This window comes from Ambystoma mexicanum, chromosome 1q (genome assembly GCF_040938575.1).
Source record: "Ambystoma mexicanum isolate Mex_15411 chromosome 1q, UKY_AmexF1_1, whole genome shotgun sequence".
Lineage (NCBI taxonomy): Eukaryota > Metazoa > Chordata > Amphibia > Caudata > Ambystomatidae > Ambystoma > Ambystoma mexicanum.
Window position 1 is genome coordinate 933,962,115 of NC_090922.1, and position 23,283 is coordinate 933,985,397.

Below are 23,283 nucleotides of genomic sequence, written 5' to 3' on the forward strand. Positions count from 1 at the left end.
ACCAGAGACTCTGAGCTGTGTGGTGAAGGAGGTGAGCTCCCCACCCCAACAGGGACGCGTCTGTAGTGACTACAGCTTGAATTTCCGGATCGTAAAAGAGTTTCCCCTTTGACAGGTTCTCTCTTGTCCACCAGTGAAGACTTTGTACAAGTGTTGGTGAAACGACCACTAGATCGTCCCACTGACCACTTGCCTGAGACCACTTTCGCCAACCATTCTTGCATGGGTCGCATGCGCAGGCACGCATGGGGGACCAGGTAAATACAGGACGCCATCATGCCTAGCAAACGCACCGATTTGCGCACCCTTATCTGGTGACCGGACTGATATTGAGGAATTTGCAGTAGTATATTTCAAATTCTTTCCACTGATGGAAAGGCCAACCCCTCTTGAGTGTTTCGGACAGCTCCTAGGAACTGTTTGGAGGTGCTTGGCACCAGGCTTGATTTTATTCTCGTTGATAGAGAAACCCAATTCGAAGAGGAGGTCGATCGTTCTTTGGATGTTGGATCTGCAAATTACTGGGGTTTCCCCCGTGATGAGCAAGTCGTCCATGCAAGGGTACACTGGGATTGCCTCCCTGCGTAGGTGTGCCGCCGCCACCGCCAGTACCTTGGTGAATACCCTTGGAGCCGAGGCTATACCGAAGGGCAGCACCTTGAACTGGTAGTGCTGACTGTCCACCTTGAAGCGCAAGAATCTTCTGTGCGCTGGGAACATGGAAATATGAAAATAGGCATCTTTCGTGTCCAATGTTGCCATGTAGTCCCCTCTTTTTAGGAGTGGGATTACCTCTTGGAGAGTAGTCATGCAGAATTTTTGGGGCTTGACATACTTGTTTGCAGGGCGTAAGTCTAATACTGGGCGCATTGTTAAATCTTTTTTTTGGCACAAGGAAGTAAGTTGAATAAATACCATAGTTTACCTGGTTGCCCGGGACAAGTTCTATCACGTCCTTTGCGAGAATATTGAGGATTTCCTCGATGAGGATCTTTTGGTGGTCCAGGGAATATATCTTTTGACATGGAGGGTGGTTGCGGGGGCGCTCCAGTAGCTCGATGCAGTATCCTGCAGACACTGTGGACAGCACCCATCTGTCCGATGTGATCCCTTCCCATGCTTGTATTTTAAAAAAGGTAGCAGGCGCTCCTTCCAGAAAGAACATGGCATGATAACCTATTCTGAGATGAGAGTTTGCAGCACACGCTTTTTGCTCACTGTACCTTTCACAGATGGGAAATATCCATTTCCCATGCTTGGGTGAAGTTGGAAATGCAGGCGGCGTACCACCTGTGCCTGGGCTGCCTCTTCCTCTACCACGGCTACTTTTATTGCCTCTGCCGTAACTTTGGGTAGTCTGTTGGTTGCCACCCCACAATGTACCCTGTCCCTGTGCGTAATTGGAGCCCCTCTGGGAAATGTGGCCGCGTGAGCCCCGAAAATTACTATTCCCTCTTTGATTGGCGGGCTTATTTGTCAATTGTCCCAGGGACTTCAGAGTATCGTACTTGGCAGTTTTGAGGGCGTCCTCTACTGCTTTGCCAAACAAGACATTTGGTTCCACCGGCATGTCAATAAGGGTAGTCAGTGTCTCGGGTTTAAACCCTGACTGTCTTAGCCAAGCGTGCCTCTTAATGACAGTGCTCTCTGCTGCGAGCCGGCCTGCCTTATCTGCAGCGTCAAAGGTCGTCTTCAGAATGCAACCGGACACGGCTCTACCCTCCGACGCGATTTGGGCTAGCTGGCCTTTTAGTGGTTCTGGAGCGGAGTCAATGAGAGCAGCTACCTGCTCCCACTGGTGGCAATTATAGCTTGCCAGCAGAGTGGTGGTAAGCGGAAGTGGAGGCCACCTTCCTTCCGAACCCATACATTTTCTTGCTCTCTGTCTGGGGGAGCCTCAGATGAAGATAGAGGTGTCTCCGCTCTTTTTCTGGTGTTTGTGATTACCAATGAGTTGGGCTTAGGTTGACCCCCTTATGTAAAGAGGGTCTGACTGGGCGGCCCTGTACAACTTCTCAATTCTGGGATTTATAGCCCTAGTAGTGAGATTAGGAGTGAGAAGGGAAGGATCAATTCTTCGCTGGATTGACTTGAGCATAGGAATGACTTGAGCAATGGGCCTTTTATCCCCCACTAGCTCCTCTGCAAAGTCCCCCTCTTCCTGCGCCCCCTGAGTGTCTATGTGGAAGTGCTCTGCAGCTTTAGCCAAGACCTCATTTAGAAGGGGCTGGTTATCTATTGGTGAGTCAGTAACTTGTGGTTCCTTGCGAACCGGAGAGTCCATATTGTATTCTTCTTTCTCGTCGTCCTCTGCCTCCTCCTCCTGGTCCTAGTCATCTCCATAATACTCGACCCCTGTTTGGTCGTCCAGTATTTGTATTTCTGGGTCATCCTGATACTGTTGGTAAGGCTGGATGTAGTAAGGGTCTGAAGTCAGGCCCTGAGCTGGAGTATCAAACTGAGATCTCTTATTAGGAAGCTGAGGGTCCTTGGATCCTGAAGGAGTAGCATTGTCAGGGGTATAGATAAGAAAATGATGTGGGTTTTTTTCATAAAAATTGGCCAAGGAAGACATTCTCCTCATCACCCTGTCTATGTCCTCAGTGCTCCATTCTTTGGAACTGGGGATGACAACAACCTCCTGTTGAGGTTCCTCTTCTAGTCCCATATCCTGAGGAGTGGGCTGGATGAGCCTGGGTGTAGTGACTGGGACAGGGGTCTTAGATTTGTCCTTATCTGACGACCTGTGTTTGTCCTTGTGTGCCTGGAGTGCAGAAGTTGAGTGTGATGGCTCTTTCTGCCGTTTGTCCCCTTTCCCATGAGTGGAAGAGTGTTTCCCTGATGGTTTGGTCTTTACTGAATCGTTTGACGCCTGGCGTCGAGATTCGGGGGTACTGTCTCTCTCTTTCGACTGTGCATGTCGGGACTAAGAGGAAGCTGCCAAACGGGCTGCCAGAGCCAACTTCTGGTGTGCGGCTTGGGGGTGGAGGTCAGATTTGTCTTCTGACGAACCTACCTCCGTGACTTTGGGGAGCGAGGCATTCTTGGCAACTGTGGACGGTTGCCGTGTGTCGTGCGGCGATCTCAACCTGGAACACCCAGAGGACACTGATTCCATGGACCGCTCTCTATGTGCCTCTTTCTTCCGAGAACTCGACACGCATGTCGAGTTTCAGCTGGACTTAGTGTGTTTAGGTGTAGAAGTAGTTTGGGTAGCGCTCGTGTCGCTGGGTGTGTTCCCCATAACTGCCATGCTGGGCAATCCTCCAAGGACGGGGACTAGCGCTTGGGTGTCCTTTGACGCCCCTGTGCCCTCGCCGTCTGAAAGGGCAGCGTTGCTGCCATCACTGAAGGCACACACCGCTTCCATGGCCTCGAGCTGCCTGGCGTGGTGGGCCCAATGCTTAGTGGAGCAGTCCTTGAGTGTTTTTGCTTTAAAAAGCTTGCACGCTCTGCAGTTCGCTTCGAGGTGGTCCCTCGGCAAGCAGAGATTACAGGTGCCGTGTTTGTCAACCCAAGGGTACTTGCGGTTGCACTTGGGGCAAAATTTAAATGGAGTTCTCTCCATATGTCACCTTAAGGCAGCAGGCTAGTGTATGTAGGAAATGATAATGAGTGTTGAGTATGTTTCCACCCCGCACTCTCACTACTTGCAGGGCCGAGGCCAGAGACCTTCGGAGGCCTGGGCCGAGGCCAGAGGCCTTCGGAGGCCTGGGCCGAGGCCAGAGGCCTTCCGGGGCCCAAAGTTCATCGTGCAGTCTCGACGGTTGGTTGTTCTTCGGACCGGCGTTGATCTTCGGTGTCTCGACGGGGGAGTGAAAGAACGGGGAAATTAATATTGATTCTTTGCAAAATGGCTGGAAGCCAGGGAACTCCGAACAATGCTTCCGACAAGTAAAGTGGAAAAAAAAAAACCTGAGGGTACTACACGCGTGAGGGATCATGGGTACAGTGGACGTCACACTAGGGATAGTATTACTGGCACGCCCTGTGTCGACGCCCATTTATACAAACTGTAATACTCCGCAGCTTCCACTAGATGTCGGCCTATGCACAGCATGTGATCTAAGCAGATTCCACAAGCCTCAGAAATATATTTATTTTTAACAGACCAGGGAAAAAGTGAAGAAAGCCCACCAAATGACACAGTGCAAGACACCCTGAAACGCATAGAAGAGAAACCGGACATGCTAAAAGAGAATTTTAATGGATTAAGGCAATTTGTGGAGGAGCACGTGAAAGGAAAAATCAGATATCACTGTCCTACCTGTCCCCCTTCTCCATTTCCCAGTGAACTATCCCCAAACCCTCAAGAACAACAAACGTTTTGAATAAACTTCCATTCCTTCATCCCCTCACAACCAGCCTGTGAAAACCCCCAATTCCCCTATATTTGTTTCAGTGTCTGCTTCCCCCTCTCTCTCTTAATTGCTGTATGTCTGTTTAATAAAAAAAATGTTATGTTACCTCTTAGTGGAATTTTTTGGGTACATTTTTTTTTTTTTTTTTTAAAGAGTTAAAATGTCTGCAGACAACGCGCCTGTTCGGCCTGTCCGCAATTAATAAAATATGGATGTTCGAAGGACAATACACCTACCCATAAGATTCGCAACCAAGATGAAACTGTTCTTAGAACACACCAGCTGTCCAAGATGTCCGTAAATCAACAGAATGGGGGGCGTCCTAAGGACATTCTACCTCTCCGTACTGTTCGCAACCAAGATGGAACTGTCCGTAGAACAGGCACGGTGTCCGGCATGTCCGTAGTCGAACAAAATGGAGGTGTCCTAAGGACACTGTACCTGGCCGTACAGTCAGTCGAACATCTACGCACATGCGCACCACACCCATAAATCTTGCGAACATCGCGCCTGTCCGTAACTGTCCGTCTCATGTTTAATTAGTTTCAGGACCCGAACACTGTCTGCAGAACACCCGCGCCCATGTTCCTGTGCATGTGGTGTCCTGCGGGCACCCATTCATGACGTCATCATGTGACCGCACCCACGCTGACCGTGTGTCCTAATTTGCGCACTTTGTCCGCTTCTGCAACATTTCAAAAGAACTTATGCAAACATGCCAAATTATTTTACAATGCAAAATCACCATTTCACATGTCGCATACAATGGCCCTAGCTTTCAACATATTGTTTGGAACTTTTCAACACCTTTGAGTGTTCGAAATGGTCACGAGGCGCACCCTTCTACCCCCGAGCTCATCTTCATTGTACTTCTGATGATTGTAGATTGAGTTTTCCTGCCTTTAGTGCTGTAGCAGAGATTATCTCACAAACTCTAATGGCATCCAAGGCTGCGGTTGCTACATCAGCCTCAGCACCACCCCCAAACCCTCCACCACCACCAACCCAAGGGCCTGCAGAGGGAAATACGTGTGAGGATGTAGAGAGCGAGGAAGAAGAGGATGAAGAGAATGAGGTGGAGAAACTCCCTACTACCAGCACTCGCCGGGAGTCGTGGGTGTGGAGGTTGTTTACCGTTTTTGGTAACGTACCAAAAGCACGTGCAAACCTGGTCACCTGTAAACAGTGCAAGTTGGTGCTGAGTCGTGGGAGACCTGGTGCGTACAGCTTTGGTACGACAACCATGAAGCGACACCTAACTTTGTTCCACGGTGCGAACATTCGCAAGGTGGTACCATGTAAAGAAAGTAGTAGGTCGAGTTCCTACGCAGCATCCTCTGTGTCCGATCCTCTCACCACAAGAGACACTCCTGTGGGAGAGCGCATCCCTCCAGCTGCCTCACAGGCCATTTGCGATGCTGTTGACCCTTACCTTTCGACGGTCACAATATTGTGTATGTACTGCGACGCACTACTCTGCAGGGGGGAGAGTTTTCGAAGTGCTTTCGAGACTACGGTCACAGAGCACCAGAAGAACTGCTACCTACCTAAATAAGGCCCACCCTACATCTTTCTCTATCCACCTGCCCTTTCTTATCCCCCGTGGTTGGTGTCCCTTCCTTACCCTCCTTTCCCCTCCTCTCAGTGTGTCGTGTGTAAAAAAAAAAAAAAAAAAAAAAAAAAAAAAAAAAATCAAAAAAAATATTAAAAGAAATACACAAAAAAATGGCTCTTTTCAGAGCCGCCTTTCACAGTTTAAAAATAGAAGTGTCAAATAAACAGTGCAGGGCCCTGTGCATTTTTTAAAAGTCCACGGACAGTCCTAGGACAGATACAAATTTGGGGTGCAGCCCTAGCAAAACCAATGCACTTTTCTCTGGGAGTAAGTGGTGGCTCTGAAAAGAGCCTTTTGATGGTGTTTTGTGTGTTTGGAAAACTTGGATTCGTCAAAATGTAATGCAAAATAGGCGACTATGAATTAAAAAAAGCTTGCAATCCATTTTGTACATTTCAAAGAAAAATCTGATTGCAAGCATATGTAAGATGGACTCCATCTCTGCGAAAAATGAATGTGCTACGAAACAAAATATTGTCATTGTGGAAAGAGGACATGCCAACATCTCTTAGACAATAAATGATAATTATATCAGGATGACGCTCTATCTGTAAAGTAGCACAGAGAGGTACCAAGTCCAGCCATTTCATTCCATGCACTCCATGCCAGTGCACTTCCACATGAGGGAATCCAAGATCTGCAGATATACCGCACCGTTCTTCATGCACCTTCAACCAATGTATCCATGAGTCTCCCAAAATCCAGATAATCTGCTTTCGAGCACACAGCCATAGCGGTCTGTTCTCCTCTCAGCAAAAAGGGGTTCTCACTAAATCTCTCCGTTCAGAACACACCCACTGAACTTTACTGACCAATCCCTAGCTTCGCTCATTCTCATTTGAATGCCTCTCCACCCCACAATCCCTGTATGTAATACGCACCACCTGCAGACTACCACCATGTACGCGGACATGTAGAGGATCTGAGCGTGACGACTGTACATTTAAATAGTACTCCCCTTTTCCCCTTTAAGGTGGGCTCTGAAAAGAGCTTTTTTTTTTGTTTTTTTTGCAGATGCCTGACAGACACCTGTTACTTTCTATTTTTTTGCGGTATTTTTCTTCTTAGTTTACTCCTACAATCACATAACCTTCTCCAAAGCAAGCCTTACCTTCCAAAAGAACATGGCATTTCCCAAAAAAGATAAAGAAACACCATCGGCTTCAAAATAAGCCGCATTACTGGAAACAATGTTCTCGTGGTTGCAGAAAAAACATACCAGCTCTTAACATGAAAGCACGCATGCCGCGATTGATGGCACACCTACCAAACTTTGATCAGGACAAAAAACAGAACTGTTGTCCCATTTTGCTCTAGGGAGTAAGCCAGAAAAAAATTACTTTCGCAGTTGCAGAGATGTTAAAGACTGCTTGAACCAACTGTTCCAAATCTCCCAACAAAGTAGGTGAACTCACGTAGCCCAAATGGCAAGCACCATAGTGCAAAACTACCACATGGGGACTGGTCATCCTACGCATATCTGTGCAAACTTGGAGAATTGCTGCTACATTGCAATCAGTGCCAGCGCTCCACACCACCTCCACTCCTCTGACATCGAAATTGTTTGCCACATGCCTACATTCTGAATAGTGCTGTAAACCATGGACAAAAATATCTCCGAGCACCAACACCTTGACTGTCTCCACCTCTGCCATCTTCACTACACACACACAAATCAACAATGTCAACATCTGATTGGCTGATGGCTGCAGTCCCCTTTCCATGCTGGACTTTCTGTAAAGCCCTGTATGTGGCACACCCTACCCGCAGACAAGCGCGGTATCCGTGTGGCACGTAACTCTTAGCCAGTCCTTCTACCCTTTCCACATCACTCACAAATCCATTCCCTCATTGGAAACAGCTAAGAAGTCAAACAACCATCCACCAATCACATCCAAGACACCTACATCTAACTCCGTCATCAGAATTCCACACTTCAAATGTACTGTTGATCACTCTGAATACAATTCATTGCAAAGCACCTACTACAAAAACTACTGTGCAAGTGTCGCAGATTTCTACTTACAGCTCCATGCATACCCACATGCATGATTACAAAGTACAGGTATGCATATTTTATTCAGAGTACATGTGCAACTCTTATGATTCGATTTAAACAAATTAATGCCACTAAATCTGCACAGCCAATACATACATACCAACGCTCCTGCTTTAAATGGGAGACTTCCGATTTTTCATTAAAAAAAAAAAAAAAACGCACTACTTCTTACTATCTCCTGCATAACCTATACATACGTAGCAACCCTCCCGATTTACACACGAAACTCGATTTTCCATTAAAAAATGTCACAATTTTTTACTGTCTTCCGCCTAAATTAATGCTACTTCCAATGCGATCGTATGAGAAAAATATACATTCCCGATTGCTGTGGTGACATCTCCCTCTCAGGTGCTCCCGATTTTTCGCATTCCTACTTATAATATGAAAGTATTCAAGTTTTTCCCATCTACTATAATGACCTATCACTTCCAAACCTCTCTGCTATGTACAACACAGCTGAACAAAAGCAAGGGAATTTCATGAACTGAAAATTGTATTCTTTTGCGAAGCAGGTTCAACTAACATACTGCAAACATATAAAGGCTGCACATAGTGAAATGAAATGCACGCATACACTGTGTTGACATATCAAACCAGAATACTCCCACGAAAGCTGAAAAATTAACATGTACATTAACATCACTACTTTAAACACACAAAATTACTAACTTCTTCCTTTTACAATTGCAGTGAAGACCACTCTCCTGAAAATCAACAGCATCTACACTGCAAACATATCCGAAGAAACCTGGTCATTCCACAAAAAAAAGTAAGTGCAGTACTACCTTTATATTCTTACTGTTCCTCAAAGAGACTGTGCAAGTGCAGTGAGGAGAAGTGCAGGAGATTGGGCGGAGGGGCGGGGTTGGTGCACAAACAGTGCTAGTGCGCCCTATATATGGTGCTAGTAGACGTGATCATAGTTCAGATCTAAGAAAATATTGTTTAGCCGTCATGCCAGGGAGGAGTTTAAGACTCCCTGCCTGGCTAGTTTGTAAGGTACTATCTCGTCAGGCTCCCAAGTACCTGGCTTGTAAACCTATAACATACTATCCTCCTAGATTGTCACACTCATCAGGTGCCAATCTGTTGGTTATGCCTTCATCGAACTGTAGTACCTTGGGAAACAAAGGCTGCAGCCCATCTGGCCCATTTTTCTTGCAGCATACCAGGCAGGCAGAGTTCGGGAGGTACCTTAAGCAATACATATACAATTAGGAAGTGTAGTTTAAACCTTGGTTGTCCTTTTGCAAGTCTGGTGGGTTTGTGTGGCCCTACGGGACATGTTATTCTGCAGGTTGTGAATAACAAATGCTTTTAATCAATCCAGTAGACATTTTATTTAATTATTGGGTATTTATAATGCACCTATACAGCAAATGGTGTTTCAAGGCGCAAAAAGACAAAAGGGGTTTGAGGGGTGGGGAGGGAGGAATGAAGAAAAACAAAAACAGTCCCGCTAGGCCTTGTGTATCATTTGGATCGTGAAAGTACAGTAACCAGAGGTGCGGGGGAGAGGGGAGGGCGCGGAAGGTGCTGGTCTGGCCGGAAAAAGGCCCCAAGGGTCAGGTGAGTGCCGAGGGGAGGAAAGGTGTACAAGTGTCAGGGGAATACAGAGTGCAGGGGAAAGAAGGTCCACATGCTATGTGCGCGGGACGGGGCTGGAAGGGTTTAAAGGGGTGCAGGCCCAGTCAGCCTAGTGCAGGGGTGGGAGACCAGAAGAGCAAGAGCAGGTTTGGGGGGGGGGGCTGGTCAGGCGAGGCAAGTGCAATGGTAGACTGGACTAGGTGGGCCTGGAGCCCTGTAAGAATCAAAAGGAACCAGACAGCCAGTCCAAAGGAGGCAGAGGGACACATTAGCAGGGGAGGGAAGGAGTAAGAGAAAAGGAGGGTCTTGAGAAGCTTCTGGAACTTAAGGATATCCGGCTCATGTCTGAGAGGGCCAGGGAGGCCATTCCAGAGGGAGGTGCCTGCGGAGGAGATGGATCTAACCCCCCCCCACCCTCCCACACTCTCTGCTTGGAAAAGCATCTGATCTGCAAAGAGTTGGAGCTAGAAGACCGAATGGCTCTATCAGGGAGGTATTTAGGGGCAGAGATATGGATGTAGCAGGGTCCCATGCCCCAGAAAGCTTTGTGGATGATGCAGTGTCTTGAACTTGATACTCACAGCAACTGCCAGTCAGTGGAGAGGTTTTAGGGCTGGAAAGATGCAGTCCCTGGGCTTGAGCCCAAGGATAAGTCTTGCAGTCCTAATTTGGATTAGATGAAGGGGGCGAAGGGAGGAATTCGGCAGATTGAGGAAGAGGATGTTCCAGTAGTCCAACCTGGAGAGGACCAGAGCTCTGGAGACATTGGGCCTGATTCACAGAGCGTTTTCCAATGGGACTACGCCATTATAAAATGCCCATTGAGTTTCTGGGTGAAAGTGAGGAGAGGGAGATTCTGGGTGAAGGTGAGGAAAGGGAGAATTCCTCTGAGGAGGGGCAGCTCAAAGTGGGCCTTCTCGGCAAGGTCTATGATGTGCAGAGAGGAGTCGAAGATGACACCAAGGTTTTTTGCCTCACAGGAGGATGAGCGGAGGGCAGCCAGAGAGTAGGAGGGAAGGAGGGAGCCGGGGTCCCAATGAGAAGGATCTCAGTCTTACTAGTATTAAGGCAGAGATTGTTGGCAGTGCGCCAAGCCTGAATCACAGACAGTCAGGAATGGGAGAGGAAGAAGAGGAGGCAGTGGAGGGAAGCTTGAAGGAGAGCTGCGTGTCTTCCTTATAACATTGAAAGTTAGGAGAGAAGGCGGAGAACAAATGGGCTAGAGGATAGAGCCCTTAGGGACACCACAGGTGGATTATGATAAATGAGAGAAAAGGGCCTAATTGAACCTGGGAAGGTGGGTCAGACAGAAAGGAGGTGAACCAGTCCAGAGCTAGGTCTGTGATGCCATAGGTATCACAGAGCCAATTTATACGTGTGGCATGATCAATCGTATCAAATGAAGAGGAAAGGTCAAGAAGGATGAGAATGGAAAGAGTTGGAATTGAGATTAGAGAGCAAGTCTTCAGGGGTGTTCAGGAGTGCAGTTTCCGTGCCGCTGGCTGCTCTGAAGCCAGACTGGTGGTCATGGAGACAACCATCCGATTCAGTGTAGTGGATAAGCTGTGAGATGGCCAGCTTCTACAAGAGTTTGCCCAGGAAGGGGGCAATGGTGATAGAGCGGTAGTTAGCTGGAGGGGCCTACAGAAGGCTTTGCTAGGTTTAAGTTGTTCCCCTCATCACACAAAGTTGGGACTATGCCAAAGCAACCTGAAATAAAACTGCAGTGGAACCTGTGCAACATCCTTTGTGGCAGACTGATTGCGATCTCTCTTTCTCAATTTCGGGAGCACATATGACTTAGGAACTAAGTATGCAACATGCCCTGAATCTTTGCAAAGTATCTCCCAAAAATATGTGTACCCCTGTTGAGCTAGACAGGTGAAACTCCATTGCACCGATTTTAAAAAAGCTTCATGGGAAAACGAAAAGTCCCTCAAGTTAACGTGCAACATTGAAATTGATTCACATATGTTCAAAGTATAGATAATACCTCTTGAGAATGGTGCTGTGTGACTCGATTGTCCCCAGATTCATTCTCAGTTATTGTTGGCTCAGTAAGTTCCACGTGAAATATATAGAATATGAATCCATAGAGCGCTGGTCCCAATCCATTACATAGTCCTCTAATACCAGTTATCATTCCTTGGCCAACACCTAAAAAATGAGGATTTAACAGATAAGTAAATTTACTATCATACTACGCACAGGAGAAAACAAAAACATAAGCACCCCATTATATAGCTGTCTGGGTTAGAAGTGAATGCAGAAAATGATTTTCAAATCTCATTACTATGGCACAATGACAACTGCTATGCATGTTTTGTCATGTCTAAAATGAACCAATCTTCTGCACACATGTCTTAGTCCAACTGCTTTTTAAAATATATATGGGATACATTACTCACCGTAATCGTATTTCTGATGCTTGTATCTGCTTATATTCACATGCTGTGCATAGGCCGACATCTAGTGGAATCTGCAGAGTATTACAGTTGTTGTTTTCGAAGGGACGTCGACAGGGTGTGCCAGTAATACTATCCCGACTGTGACATCCACTGTACCCATGGTCCTTCACGCGTCGAGATACCTCAGATTGTTATTTTTCTGACATGAGGTAGCATGAACTGTAGCGCGAGAACAGATGTATCCAAGCAGATATGTATCAGACCAGCTCATAAGCATCCATGCGCCTTCTCTCCGAGGGGAGGAAGGGTGGGCGCATGTGAATCTGAGCAAATACAAGCATCAGAAATACGATTACAGTGAGTAATGTATCCCTTCTGAGGCTTGTGGAATCTGCTTAGATCACATGCTGTGCATAGATTACCGAGCAGTGTTGGGAGAAGGTGGTGGGTTGTGAGAAGGTGTCACGCTCACCTGTTCTCCACGAGGGCGTAGCACGTAGTCGTATGAATGGGAACTGCACTGGTGTAGTTTTGATGGTATAGCGCTGTCCTCTCCCTTGTCATCTCCCCAGAAGGCGTTAGCCTGCAATGTTGAAACAAGAAGTTTGCTATGAGTGGGTTGGATTGGCCACACTACCTGCCACCTTCTGGTGCCCACTCCTCTCCTGCTCACCTATGAGTTTGGTGAGGTTGGCGCTCCGTCCTGCTTGACCTTCAGCAGGGGCGCGGTAGGCTCAGTCTTTCCCTGGGCGCAGTTACTTCACTGTTCCAGAGTGCTGTTGCTGCTTTTTCGGAATGCTTGGATAATCAGGTGAGTCTCTATCTCAATAACAGCTTGGTATAGTTGCTCATATTGTCCCAAGGCTTTAAACGTGTTTGTCTTTCTTGCAGATGCAGTTTCGTGCATCGTCCGGGAGAAGATTCGGCCCTTCTCGGATGCTGAGCTGGTTGCCTGCAGGTGAGTATAGGTGCGAATGAGTGGCGGATGACAGAGCAAATGTTAGATTGTATGGTGCGCGACTAACCTGCTGTTTTTCTGTTCCTCTTTTGCAGGGGCGGCGCGGCCCCAAGGTGAAGAATGGAAGAACCGCTCTGAAAAAACCTAGAGGATGCAGAATCCCAGGTGAGTATCAGAATCTGCATGGGAGCCCTTTTCCAACAGGGGCGGCGATCAGAGAACCAGCCGGAGATGAGACCGATGGCCGGAATTGCAGGTAAGGGCTTGTTGCTGTAGTAACTCCTGTTCTTCTCCTTATCTTGTTCCAGGCACTGATGTATGGAAAGCACCAACGGCGTGGCTGAAGAAGCTCAAGGGCAGAGCAGACACGGTGAGCGTTACGCTGCAGGAGTGCAGAATAATGCAAAGCGTGTTCTGCTTGCAGGGTGTGGCTAATATAGCCTTGTAAGTAGTTCCAGGTAAAGTAGTCCCTTTACCACACACCCTGTCTCTTAGGAAAAATAGTCCCTCTGCCACACCCTGGATTAAACAGAAGACTCGGCCGCGCCAGGACTGAGTCCATGAACCTCTGGGGCACTTCCTTGGGGCCTGCCAAGTCCTTCTGGTTGGCGGGGACTGGGATGGGCCCAACAGCTCCAGGGGTTTTGGAGCATGCACCATGACAGCACTCCCCCCTCTCCCCCCAAGGCCCCCCTAAAGGCGGGGTCTCCCCTTGGTCCTGGTTTGTTCGGGTGACTATGATGAAACCTTTTCAACAATCGTGGTGCATGAATGTGTTCACTGGGTTCCCATGATCTTTCATGTGGTCCATATCCTTTCCAGTCTATTAGATAAAACAGTTTTGATTTGACGATTTTGGAGTCCAGAATATCCTTGATTTCAAATTCGGGTTCTCCGTCGACCAGGATCGGTTTTGGTGGTTTCAGAACTTGGGTTCCTGGTTGTACTGGTTTCAGAAGCGAGACATGAAACGCGGGATGAATTTTCATGTGTGAGGGTAAATTCAACTTCACTGCTACTGGATTGATGATAGCCTTAATGGTGTATGGACCTATGTATCTGGGGTTGAAGGTTCGGGTTCCTTTCATGGCTATGTGCTTAGATGCCAGCCAGACTTCATCTCCAACTTGATACTTTGGAGCTTCACTCCTGTGGATGTCTGCTGACTTCTTGTACCTTTCCCTGGCTTGTTTCAGCTGATCCGTTGCTTGTTTGATGGCTTGGGTGATGGTAGAGTGCAAACTTTTTACTGCTGGCATTTCCAAAGGTTGAGGTGAGTCAAGATTGGAAGTTTGTGGATGCAAACCGTAGATGGTGTAGAAGGGGGGTCTGTCCGATGCTGGAGTGCAGAGAGTTGTTGTAGGCGTACTCGATTATCCATAAAACGTCTTTCCAACCGTTTTCAGACTGGTGTAACATACATCTGAGGTATTGTTCTAGAGTCTGGTTGGTCCTCTCAGTCTGACCATCAGTCTGGGGATGGTGGCTGGTGGAAAGTCTTACATCGATTTGCGCTAATTCGCAACACTTTCCAAAAGCGCAAGATAAATTGGCTGCCACGATCCGAAATTAGGATGGAAGAAAATCCATGTATTCAGACTATCTGCACTAAAAATTCTTTAGCCAAGGTTGCGGCTGAGGGTAGGCCCTTCAGTGGAATGAAATGAGCCATTTTCGAAAATAAGTCCACCACCACCAGAATTGTGTAGAACCCGTTAGAAGGGGGAAGGTCAGTTATAAAATCAAGAGACAACGTATGCCAAGGCGTAGGCGGAATATCCAGTGGTTGCAGTTGACCTGGTGATCTTTTCTTCGAGGCCTTGTTTCGTGCGCAAATTCCACAGGATAATACAAATAGCTGGATGTCTTTACGCCATGTTGGCCACCAATAGTATCGCTTGATCTTGGCTTCAGTCTTAGCTATCCCAAGATGGCCTTCAACCAGTGATTCGTGGTTATGTCGAGATGACCCTCTCCTGAAGATCTTTACTGGGTAGGTAGAGACGTCCCTGAAAATATGGTAAGTGGTTTGAGTCCGAATGATGAACACTTTTAGTAGACCAGTCTCTCAGAGTGTCTGTATCCATGAGATGTGTGATTTCTTTGTGGATGTCGTCTAAGGTTAGAGACGTTGTCACTCCTAATATTTTTTCTCCGGGAATGATGGGCACTGGGTCTGGGTTGGTGGATTCCTCGTCTACCCCAATGCGAGATAGGGCGTCAGCCTTGCCATTTCGACAACCAGGTTGGTAAGTGATCACAAAGTCAAATTTGGCAAAAAATAACGCCCATCGGAGTTGGCGGGATGATTGGGCCTTTGCCGCCTTCAAATACTGTAGATTGCGATGGTCAGTGATTACTGTAATTGTGTGTCTTGCTCCCAGAAGGTAATGCCGCCAAGCTTTGAAGGCCGCCTTAATGGCCAGAAGTTCCTTGTCCGTAATGGCGTAAAATTCAATTCAGGTGCCGTGAATTTTTGTGACCAGAAGGCCACTGGATGGAGTTGACCCGTTTCAGGATCTTTTTGTGAGAGGACCGCTCCCATTGCTGAACTGGAAGCGTCGGCCTCAACCATGTACGGTAGGTCTGGACGCGGGTGTTTCAAGATCGCGGCTGAGATTAATTTTTGCTTCAAGTCCTGAAAGGCCTTCTCGGCTTCCTCTGACCATTGGAAACGTTTGTTCTTTCGTAGTAGAGAGGTAATGGGATGCACTAGCTGTGAGAAGCCTGGAATGAAGTGGCGATAGAAGTTCGCAAATCCGAGCATACTTTGAACTCCTTTAATCAAGGTTGGGGAAAGCCAGTTGAGTATGGCGTCAACCTTCCGGGAATCCATGCATACACCATGTGGGGTTAGGACAAACCCAAGGAATTCGACCTCCGTAACATGGAAGAAGCATTTTTACAGTTTTGCGAACAGTCTATGTTGCTGAAGTTTATCCAAAACTGCACGGACGTGTTTCACATGTACCAGTTCAGACAATGAATATACCAGGATGTTGTCTATGTATACTACGACACACACACAATCAATTCACGCAGGACGTCATTCATGAAGTACTGGAACGCCGCTGGGGCACTGCAAAGCTCAAAGGGCATCACCTGGTATTCGAATAATCCATATTTGGTGCAGAAGGCGGTATTCCATTCGTCCCCTTTTTTTATTCGTACCAGATGATATGATATTCTGTTTCTTGATATAAAACATTGCTATAGTGCTGTCGGTCAGGACTTGCACTGACTTGTTCGCTAGTGTAACTCGAATGTCTGAAGGGCCTTGAACACCGGCAACAGTTCCAGCAGATTGATGTTTGTTTGTTTGTTTTATTATTTATAATGCGCGAGCGTACCCAAGGGTATCAGGGTGCAGCCTTTACAAGAAGTTGCGAAGCTTAGTTACAAGTCATAGGGTATGCAAAGAAAACAGTAAATTACACCGAAATTATATACATAGCAACAATGAAGTACATGGATATTATATACATATATACACATATGGGCACACGTGGTTACATAGTGTGTGGGTAGCATGAGAGCTACAGCCTGGCAGTGGAGAATCTCGGGGGCCTACATTTTCAGCCATGAGGCTACCTTAGCTCGGAAGCTCTGGTAGGGCAAGTCTACTCTGAGGTTAGGTGGTAAGGAGTTCCACAGTTTGGCTGCTTTCACTGGGAAGCTGTTGCCCCCTATGGTAGCACGTTTAAAATTAGGGACAGAGAGGCAGTCTTTGTAGACAGTTCTGGTGGGTCTCAAGGAGGAATGTCTATGGAATCTATTAATCAGGTAAGTAGGGGCAGCGTTATTAAGGGATTTGTGGGTGAGCGATGCAGTTTTTAAAAGACTTTTGTCGTTGATGGAGAGCCAGTTCTGTTGACTAGGTCCTGAGATGTGGTCTCTTCTGGAGATGCCTAAGGCCGCTCTGAGAGCATTATTTTGAAGAGTTTGTAGTTTGCTAGTAGTAGCCTTGGAGGATTCCAGGTAAAGGGCGTTACAATAGTCCAGGCGGGACAGTATGAGGGCTCTAGCAAGGGTGAGGCAGCTGGTGTCCGATAGGAATGGTTTAGCTTTACGGATTAGTTTGCACGTATGGGCCGTGGATGAAGCCAGGGAGCTCACCTGTCTTCTGAAGGAGTGATTCGAGTCCAGGTAAAAACCTAAGGTTTTGACCTCTTGTTCAACTCTGATGTTATTGCCATCGATCATAAAAGAGTTGTAGGCAGGGCCAAGTTTCTTTAGGATGGACGTAGTGCCTAGGATGATAAGTTCCATTTTATCATCACTCAGGCAGGTGTCCAGACATTTGGTTGACCTAAAACTGGTTGAATGACATTTGGTCGACGCAATTTGGTCGAAAACCAAATGGTTGAATTTTTTTTTAATTATATATTTATTTTTCGGGTTTTCGTTTTTTACAAAAATGGGTTTTTAGAAGAAAAAGGGGGTTGGGGGGGACCCCCCCCCCAAAAAAAGGGGTGAAAATAAAAAAATTCGACCATTTGGTTTTCGACCAAATTGGTTCAACCATTTGTCTGGTCGACCAATTTCTTTCGACCAAATGTCTGGTAACCACTCAGGCATAGTCCATGTAAGGCCATCCATGCCTGGATGATGATGTACACCCTATTTAACAAGGCCAAATCCTTTCCATAATCTCCAGAAAGCGGAAGGAGGATCTGGGTATCATCTGCATAGTTAGTGTAGGCGATACCTAGATGATCCAAATCATCGAAAAGGGGCTTGGTAAATATATCGTACAGTGTGGAGGAGACACAGGAACCCTGTGGGACGCCACAAGTGATTGGTATGGGATCTGCCGCCGCGGTGGGTGAGAAGACCCTCATGGTTCTACCGTTGAGAAAAGAGGTGATCCAAGTGATGGCCTCAGTGGAGAAGTGAGCTGATGTGTGCAAAGGTGTAACGCTCACCTGACTCCCACGGAGACGCTGACCAGGTCTGGGCTGCTGCGGCCTCTTCTAAGGTGATGCGCAGGACTCGGAACACCGACTGGGCCGGACCCCCAAACCTCGCCTGTCTGATGCGTAGGAAGATCTTTCTGTAGATGGGGAAAAGGATTTTAATCACCTGCGGAGTGACGAGTCGAACCCCTCCTTTCCCCTTTTACTCTCTCTTCAAACCACCTCTGAACCTTCCCGTTAATTCTCACCTTAAGATTTGAAATGACGAGCTCTCCATCCTGCTTCTGGTGCAGGGGTGCGGTAGAATCCAGTTACTTCACTGGTTATCGGACGGGCATTCAGGTCCAGTTGCTTCACTGGTTTTTTGGATGAATAAGGCGCTTTCGTAAGTATATGGCTTATCAAGTCCAAGGGTTGTTCTCCCTTCCTGTTTGGCCTTTATTTTCAATGGACTGCTTTTAGTCTTTTAGCGCAGGTGCTGAGCGAAGATTCCACGTAGAGAAGACAATTCGCTGTGGAAAATTCAGGTGAGCTTATGTTGGGGTGGTTTTTCTAATGTCTGTATGTTCACCCACTAATGCGCGTGTTCTTTTTTCCCCATAGGGGCCGGGGCGCGGTACTGCCAAAAGGCGTGCTGACCCGAGATGAGGAGGGATTCTCCCCCACCAATCGCCAGGTAAGCCTTCGGGCAAATCAGTCTTTTCCAAATGTCTTCTCTGGCTCACCTTTTGTTCTTCTCTTTTCCTTCCCAGGTGCCGGAATGCAGCGGAACGTGCGGATGGTCGCAGGTGTACGGAATTCCTTGTGGACAGGTGAGTTGAGCGCAACGCTGCAACGAGCAACGCGAGGAATCCTAAAATAATGTCTTTCCCTTTAGGATCGTCGGCGTGTTGGCTCCGGATCCCATGCAATATCAGGTAATGTCCTTTATTCACCTTCTCTTCCTCTCTTCTTCCTTTTAGGTGTTCCAGAACTGAAGCGGGCGTGGCTGGAGTTAGGATGCAGGAGCAGACACGGTGAGCGTCCAGCTGCTTGGAGCAGAGCAACGCGAAGCGTGAGCTGCTGTCTGGGCGTGGCTTAAATAGCCTCCAAAGAAGTCCCAGGTATGTATCCTTCCCCAACCAGGTATGTATCCTTCTCTGACCACGCCCGAGTGGCAAAATAGTCCCACAGGTAAAGTAGTTCCTTTCAGGCCTCAAAGAGGTCTGGATCTGGCAGCATAATAATAATAATAATAATTTGGCATTTATATAGCGCTACGAACCCTCAGGTATCTGAGCGCTGCTTATTATTACCCACGGTGTGTGGTGCTCATTTATCGACCTCGGAAGGATGAAAGGCTGATTTTGGCCCTGCCGGGATTCGAACCTGCGTTAGCAGGCTCTGCACGAATGTCAAAGTGAGCGCTCTACTCACTGTGCCACTTGACCGGAGCATGGTCTGCATCAGGTAAGTCCACCAAAAGCACTCCCTTTATGAGCCTGGCGCCTATGGCGCCAGGACTGATGTCCAAAATTAGCCTGGCGCCAAAGGCGCCAGGACTGTGTCCAAAGGGCCTCTATTTGGGGTTGCGGGACCTTCCCTTGGGTACCTGATGTGTGCTTCCGGGGCTGCCGGTCTTGGACTGGCTCTCTGGGAGTATGCATCATGACAAAAGGACAAAGTGATCAACCAGGTTGAAAACTGCAGACAGATCGAGGAGGAGGAGTAGGGCAACTTGGCCGTTGTCTCTAAGCGTATCGATCTGAGCTTTCAGGTCAATGAGAGCAGTTTCAAGTCCCGTGTTGAGGGCGGAATCCTGATTGTTTGGTGCCTAGTAGATGGTGTTCTTCCAAGTACTTCTGGATTTGTACATAGGCAACCTTATCTAGGATTTTTAGTAGAAAGGGAACGGTCGTTATAGGTCTGTAATTAGTGGGTGTGGCTGGGTCAAGTGTGGTTTTTTTTTTAATAGTGCAAGTACCCAGGATTGTTTCAAATTGGTGTGGATGGAGCCAGTGGTGAAGGAGGCATTATTTAGTTTCGTGATGAAGGGGGAGAGGTCTCGGGCGGCATCCTTGATGAGCTGTGCTGGGCACAGGTCTCCCTGACAGTTAGAAGGTTTCAAAGACGGGATGATTTTTTCTACTTCGAGAATCGTGACTTTAGAGAAGTTGAAACGAGTGAGATCTGTAAGCATAGGCTTATCTGGTGTTTTTGAGGGGAGTGTCATTAAGGGATGCTTTTTTATGGGCGATTTTACTTTGGAGGGTCGCAATTTTATTTGCTATGGCGCTTTGGATTTCTGAGCACCAGTTTTTGTGTTTGGTACAGGTGTCAGGGGGTACTATGGGAGTTTCTACTTCTTTAAGGATAGAAAATAGTTCCTTCATGTTTGATTTCGCCTGGAATATGCGAGAGTCATAGGATGTTCGTTTAGTCAGGTAGATTTCTTTTTTGTAGAGTGTGGCGATTTTGGAAAGTTTTAGTTTATTTGCGGCTGAGGGGGATTTTTTCCAAGTGGCCTCACAATTCCTTTTTTGCTGCCTTAAATTTTTTAGGAATGGTGTGTACCATTTGTTGAGGTGTGTGTTTGGTTTGCTTGGTCTCAGTTTAAGGGGGGGGCGATTAAGTCTAGCGAGGTGGCCATGATCTTATTATATTCTTCAACTAGGGTCTCTGGGTCCAGACTGTCTGGGAGTGTGTTGAGTGTGGGGAGTAGGTTCGGATGAGTCTTTCAGCTGTTATATTCTTCTTGTTTCTTGTGAGGGTAGGCAGGACCCTAATAATGGGTGGGGGTGGAGGTCTGTCAGTTGAAAGCAGGAACGAGACCAGGTAGTGGTCGGTCCAGGCTAGTGGTGAGATCTTTGTAATGTTTGCTAGACAGTTGTAATCGGCCACCCAATCGAGTGTTCTGCCTCTGGAGTGTGTCGGTGACATACTTCTTTGCGTGAAACCTAGTTCCGAAAGACTGCTGACTATAGTGCTAGCCGAATGGTCTTCAGGATCATTGTAGCCCATATTAAAGTCGCCTAGGGTGAGAACTTGGGTGGAGCTTGTGAGGTTATTGGAGAGGATGGTGTTAATATCTTCGTAAAAGGTGCCCATGGGGCCTGGCGGACGGTCGATCAAATGGATGTTGAGAGTTTGGGTGTTGGTGAGTGGGACTTTAACTGAGAGTGTTTCGCATGATGAGACATTGGTAGGTGTTGCTAGTCTCATGGTAAGACTACATTTGTGAATGATGGCAACACCTCCTCCTCTGGAATTGGGACGGTCTTGTCTCAGGATAGAGTAATTATCTCGGACTGCCAACATAAGGATGGGGCCTGCTGCTGGGTGTAGCCAGGTCTCCGTAACGGCAAGGTCAAAGTCTTCTTTAAGGATCAAGTCGGTGATTTCTGTAGCGTGAGCTACTAATGATCTAGCATTGATCAAGGCTCCCTTTATTTTGGGGCTGGTAGTATTTTTAGTGGTAGTGATGTGGTACTTGTCCTGAGTTGAGTCAGGGGTAGCCTGGATAGGGGAGCTGAGTGATGGTCTGGGGTTAGAGTTCAGAGGCAAGTTGGATTTTTTAGTGGAGGAGCTAGGTAGAGTTTTGGAGTTCTGTGAAGTAGGCAGTGAGCGGGCAAGGGGCTCATAAATTTTGGCTAATTTGGCTCTAAGTTCTAGGTTCGGATCGATGGTAGAGCGCGGGAGACTGGTAAATTGCAGTGATTGGCGGTCATTTATGTCTAAGTGTGAGGGTTTGGTGTTAGGCACAACTGAGTAAAGCATGTTAGGTAGCGGAGGAGCCATGCTAGGCCGTGATGCAGTGTTGAAGAGGGGCAAGATGCAGACAAGCAAATTGGTAATTAACGGACACATGCTCAGTATTAGTGGCAAAAATTTTGGGTGATCAGAGAGTTGGTTTGGTTGAGATCGGTTGGGGAGATATACGTTGGTATGGCAGCTAGGTTGGACTATCGAGTTAGCAGCGAGGCATTGAGAGGCACTTCATTTTGGAATCAGATAATGTTATTGGCTGGGGCACCAACATCTAAATTTGAAGTGGGCACAAATAACTAAAATGCAGAGGGGCAACAACTACATTGAGATAGGCACAAATGGCTAAAATGCAGGGGGCCACATCTAGATTTGAAGTAGGCACAAATGACTAAAATGCAGAGGGGCAACAACTAAATTTGAAATGGGCACAAATGGCTAAAATGCAGAGGGGCAACAACTAAATTTGAAATAGGCACAAGTGACTAAAATGCAGAGGGGCAACAACTACATTGAGATAGATGTGGTTCTGTGCCACAGCATGAGACCAAAGACCATGAGCTGTGTGATGAAGGTAATAAGCCCCCACCCAGCAAGTGAGGCATCTGTTGTGACAATCGCTTGCACTTCCACATCGTGGAAGGGTTTTCCAGTCAACAGATTTTCTCTTGTCAACCAGCAAATGTTTGTACTAGTGTGGGCGAAACCACCACTAGATCGTCCCACTGACTGCTTGCCTGAGACCATTGTTTCGCCAACCACTCCTGCATTGGACGCATGCGCAGGCGCGCGCTTCGTACCTGGTAAATGCAAGATGCCATCATGTCTAGCAAACGCATACGCTTATCTGGCGGCCGGCTTGATATTGCGGTATTTGCAGTAACTGGACTCTTTCCTCTGATGGAAAGACCAACCCCTCTTCTGAGTTTATTACAGCTCATAGGAACTGTTTGGTTGTGCTCGGCACTAGGCTAGATTGATTTCTCGTTTATGGAGAAGCCCAATTGAAAGAGAAGGTGGATAGTTCTTTGAATGTTTTGCCTGCAAATTTGGGGAGTCTCCCCTGTAATCAGCCAGTCGTCCAGGTAAGGGTACACTGGGATTGTCTCCCTGCGCAGGTGTGCTGCCACCACCGCCAGTACCTTCCTGAATACACTTGGAGCAGATGCTATTCCGAAGGGCAGCACTTTGAATTGGTAGTGCTGGTTTGCTATCTTGAAACGCAAGAATGTTCTGTACGCTGGGAACATTGAAATATGAAAATAGGCATTTTCATATCCAGTGTTGCCATGTAGTCCGCCCACTTTAGCAGAGAGATTACTTCTTGTAGCATAGTCATGTGGAACTTTTGTGGCTTGACATATTTGTTTGCAGGGCGTAAATCTAATAGTGGGCGCATTGTTATCTCTTTCTTTGGCACAAGGAAGTAGTTTGAATAAATAACCTTGTTTACCTGGTTGGTCAGGACGATTTCTATGGCGTCCTTTTGGAGCAGTGTGGCGATTTCCTTGAGGAGGAAGTGTTGGTCTTCTTTGGAGTGAGTTTTCTGGCACGGGGATGGTTCTGGGGTCACTCGAGGAGCTCCACACAATAACCGCCCGCCATGGTGGACAGCACCCATTTGTCTGAGGT

The 23,283-nt window shown here is 47.3% G+C and overlaps 1 protein-coding gene across 1 annotated transcript in view; it reads right to left on the reverse strand.

Annotated features, from left to right (window-relative positions):
- Positions 1–23,283, reverse strand: part of MFSD14A (major facilitator superfamily domain containing 14A) — a 561,753-nt gene that overhangs the window by 113,343 nt on the left and 425,127 nt on the right. The window contains exon 11 of the mRNA XM_069641591.1: positions 11,619–11,782. Coding sequence (XP_069497692.1) covers positions 11,619–11,782 — 164 coding nt within the window. The remainder of the gene's footprint in view (positions 1–11,618; positions 11,783–23,283) is intronic.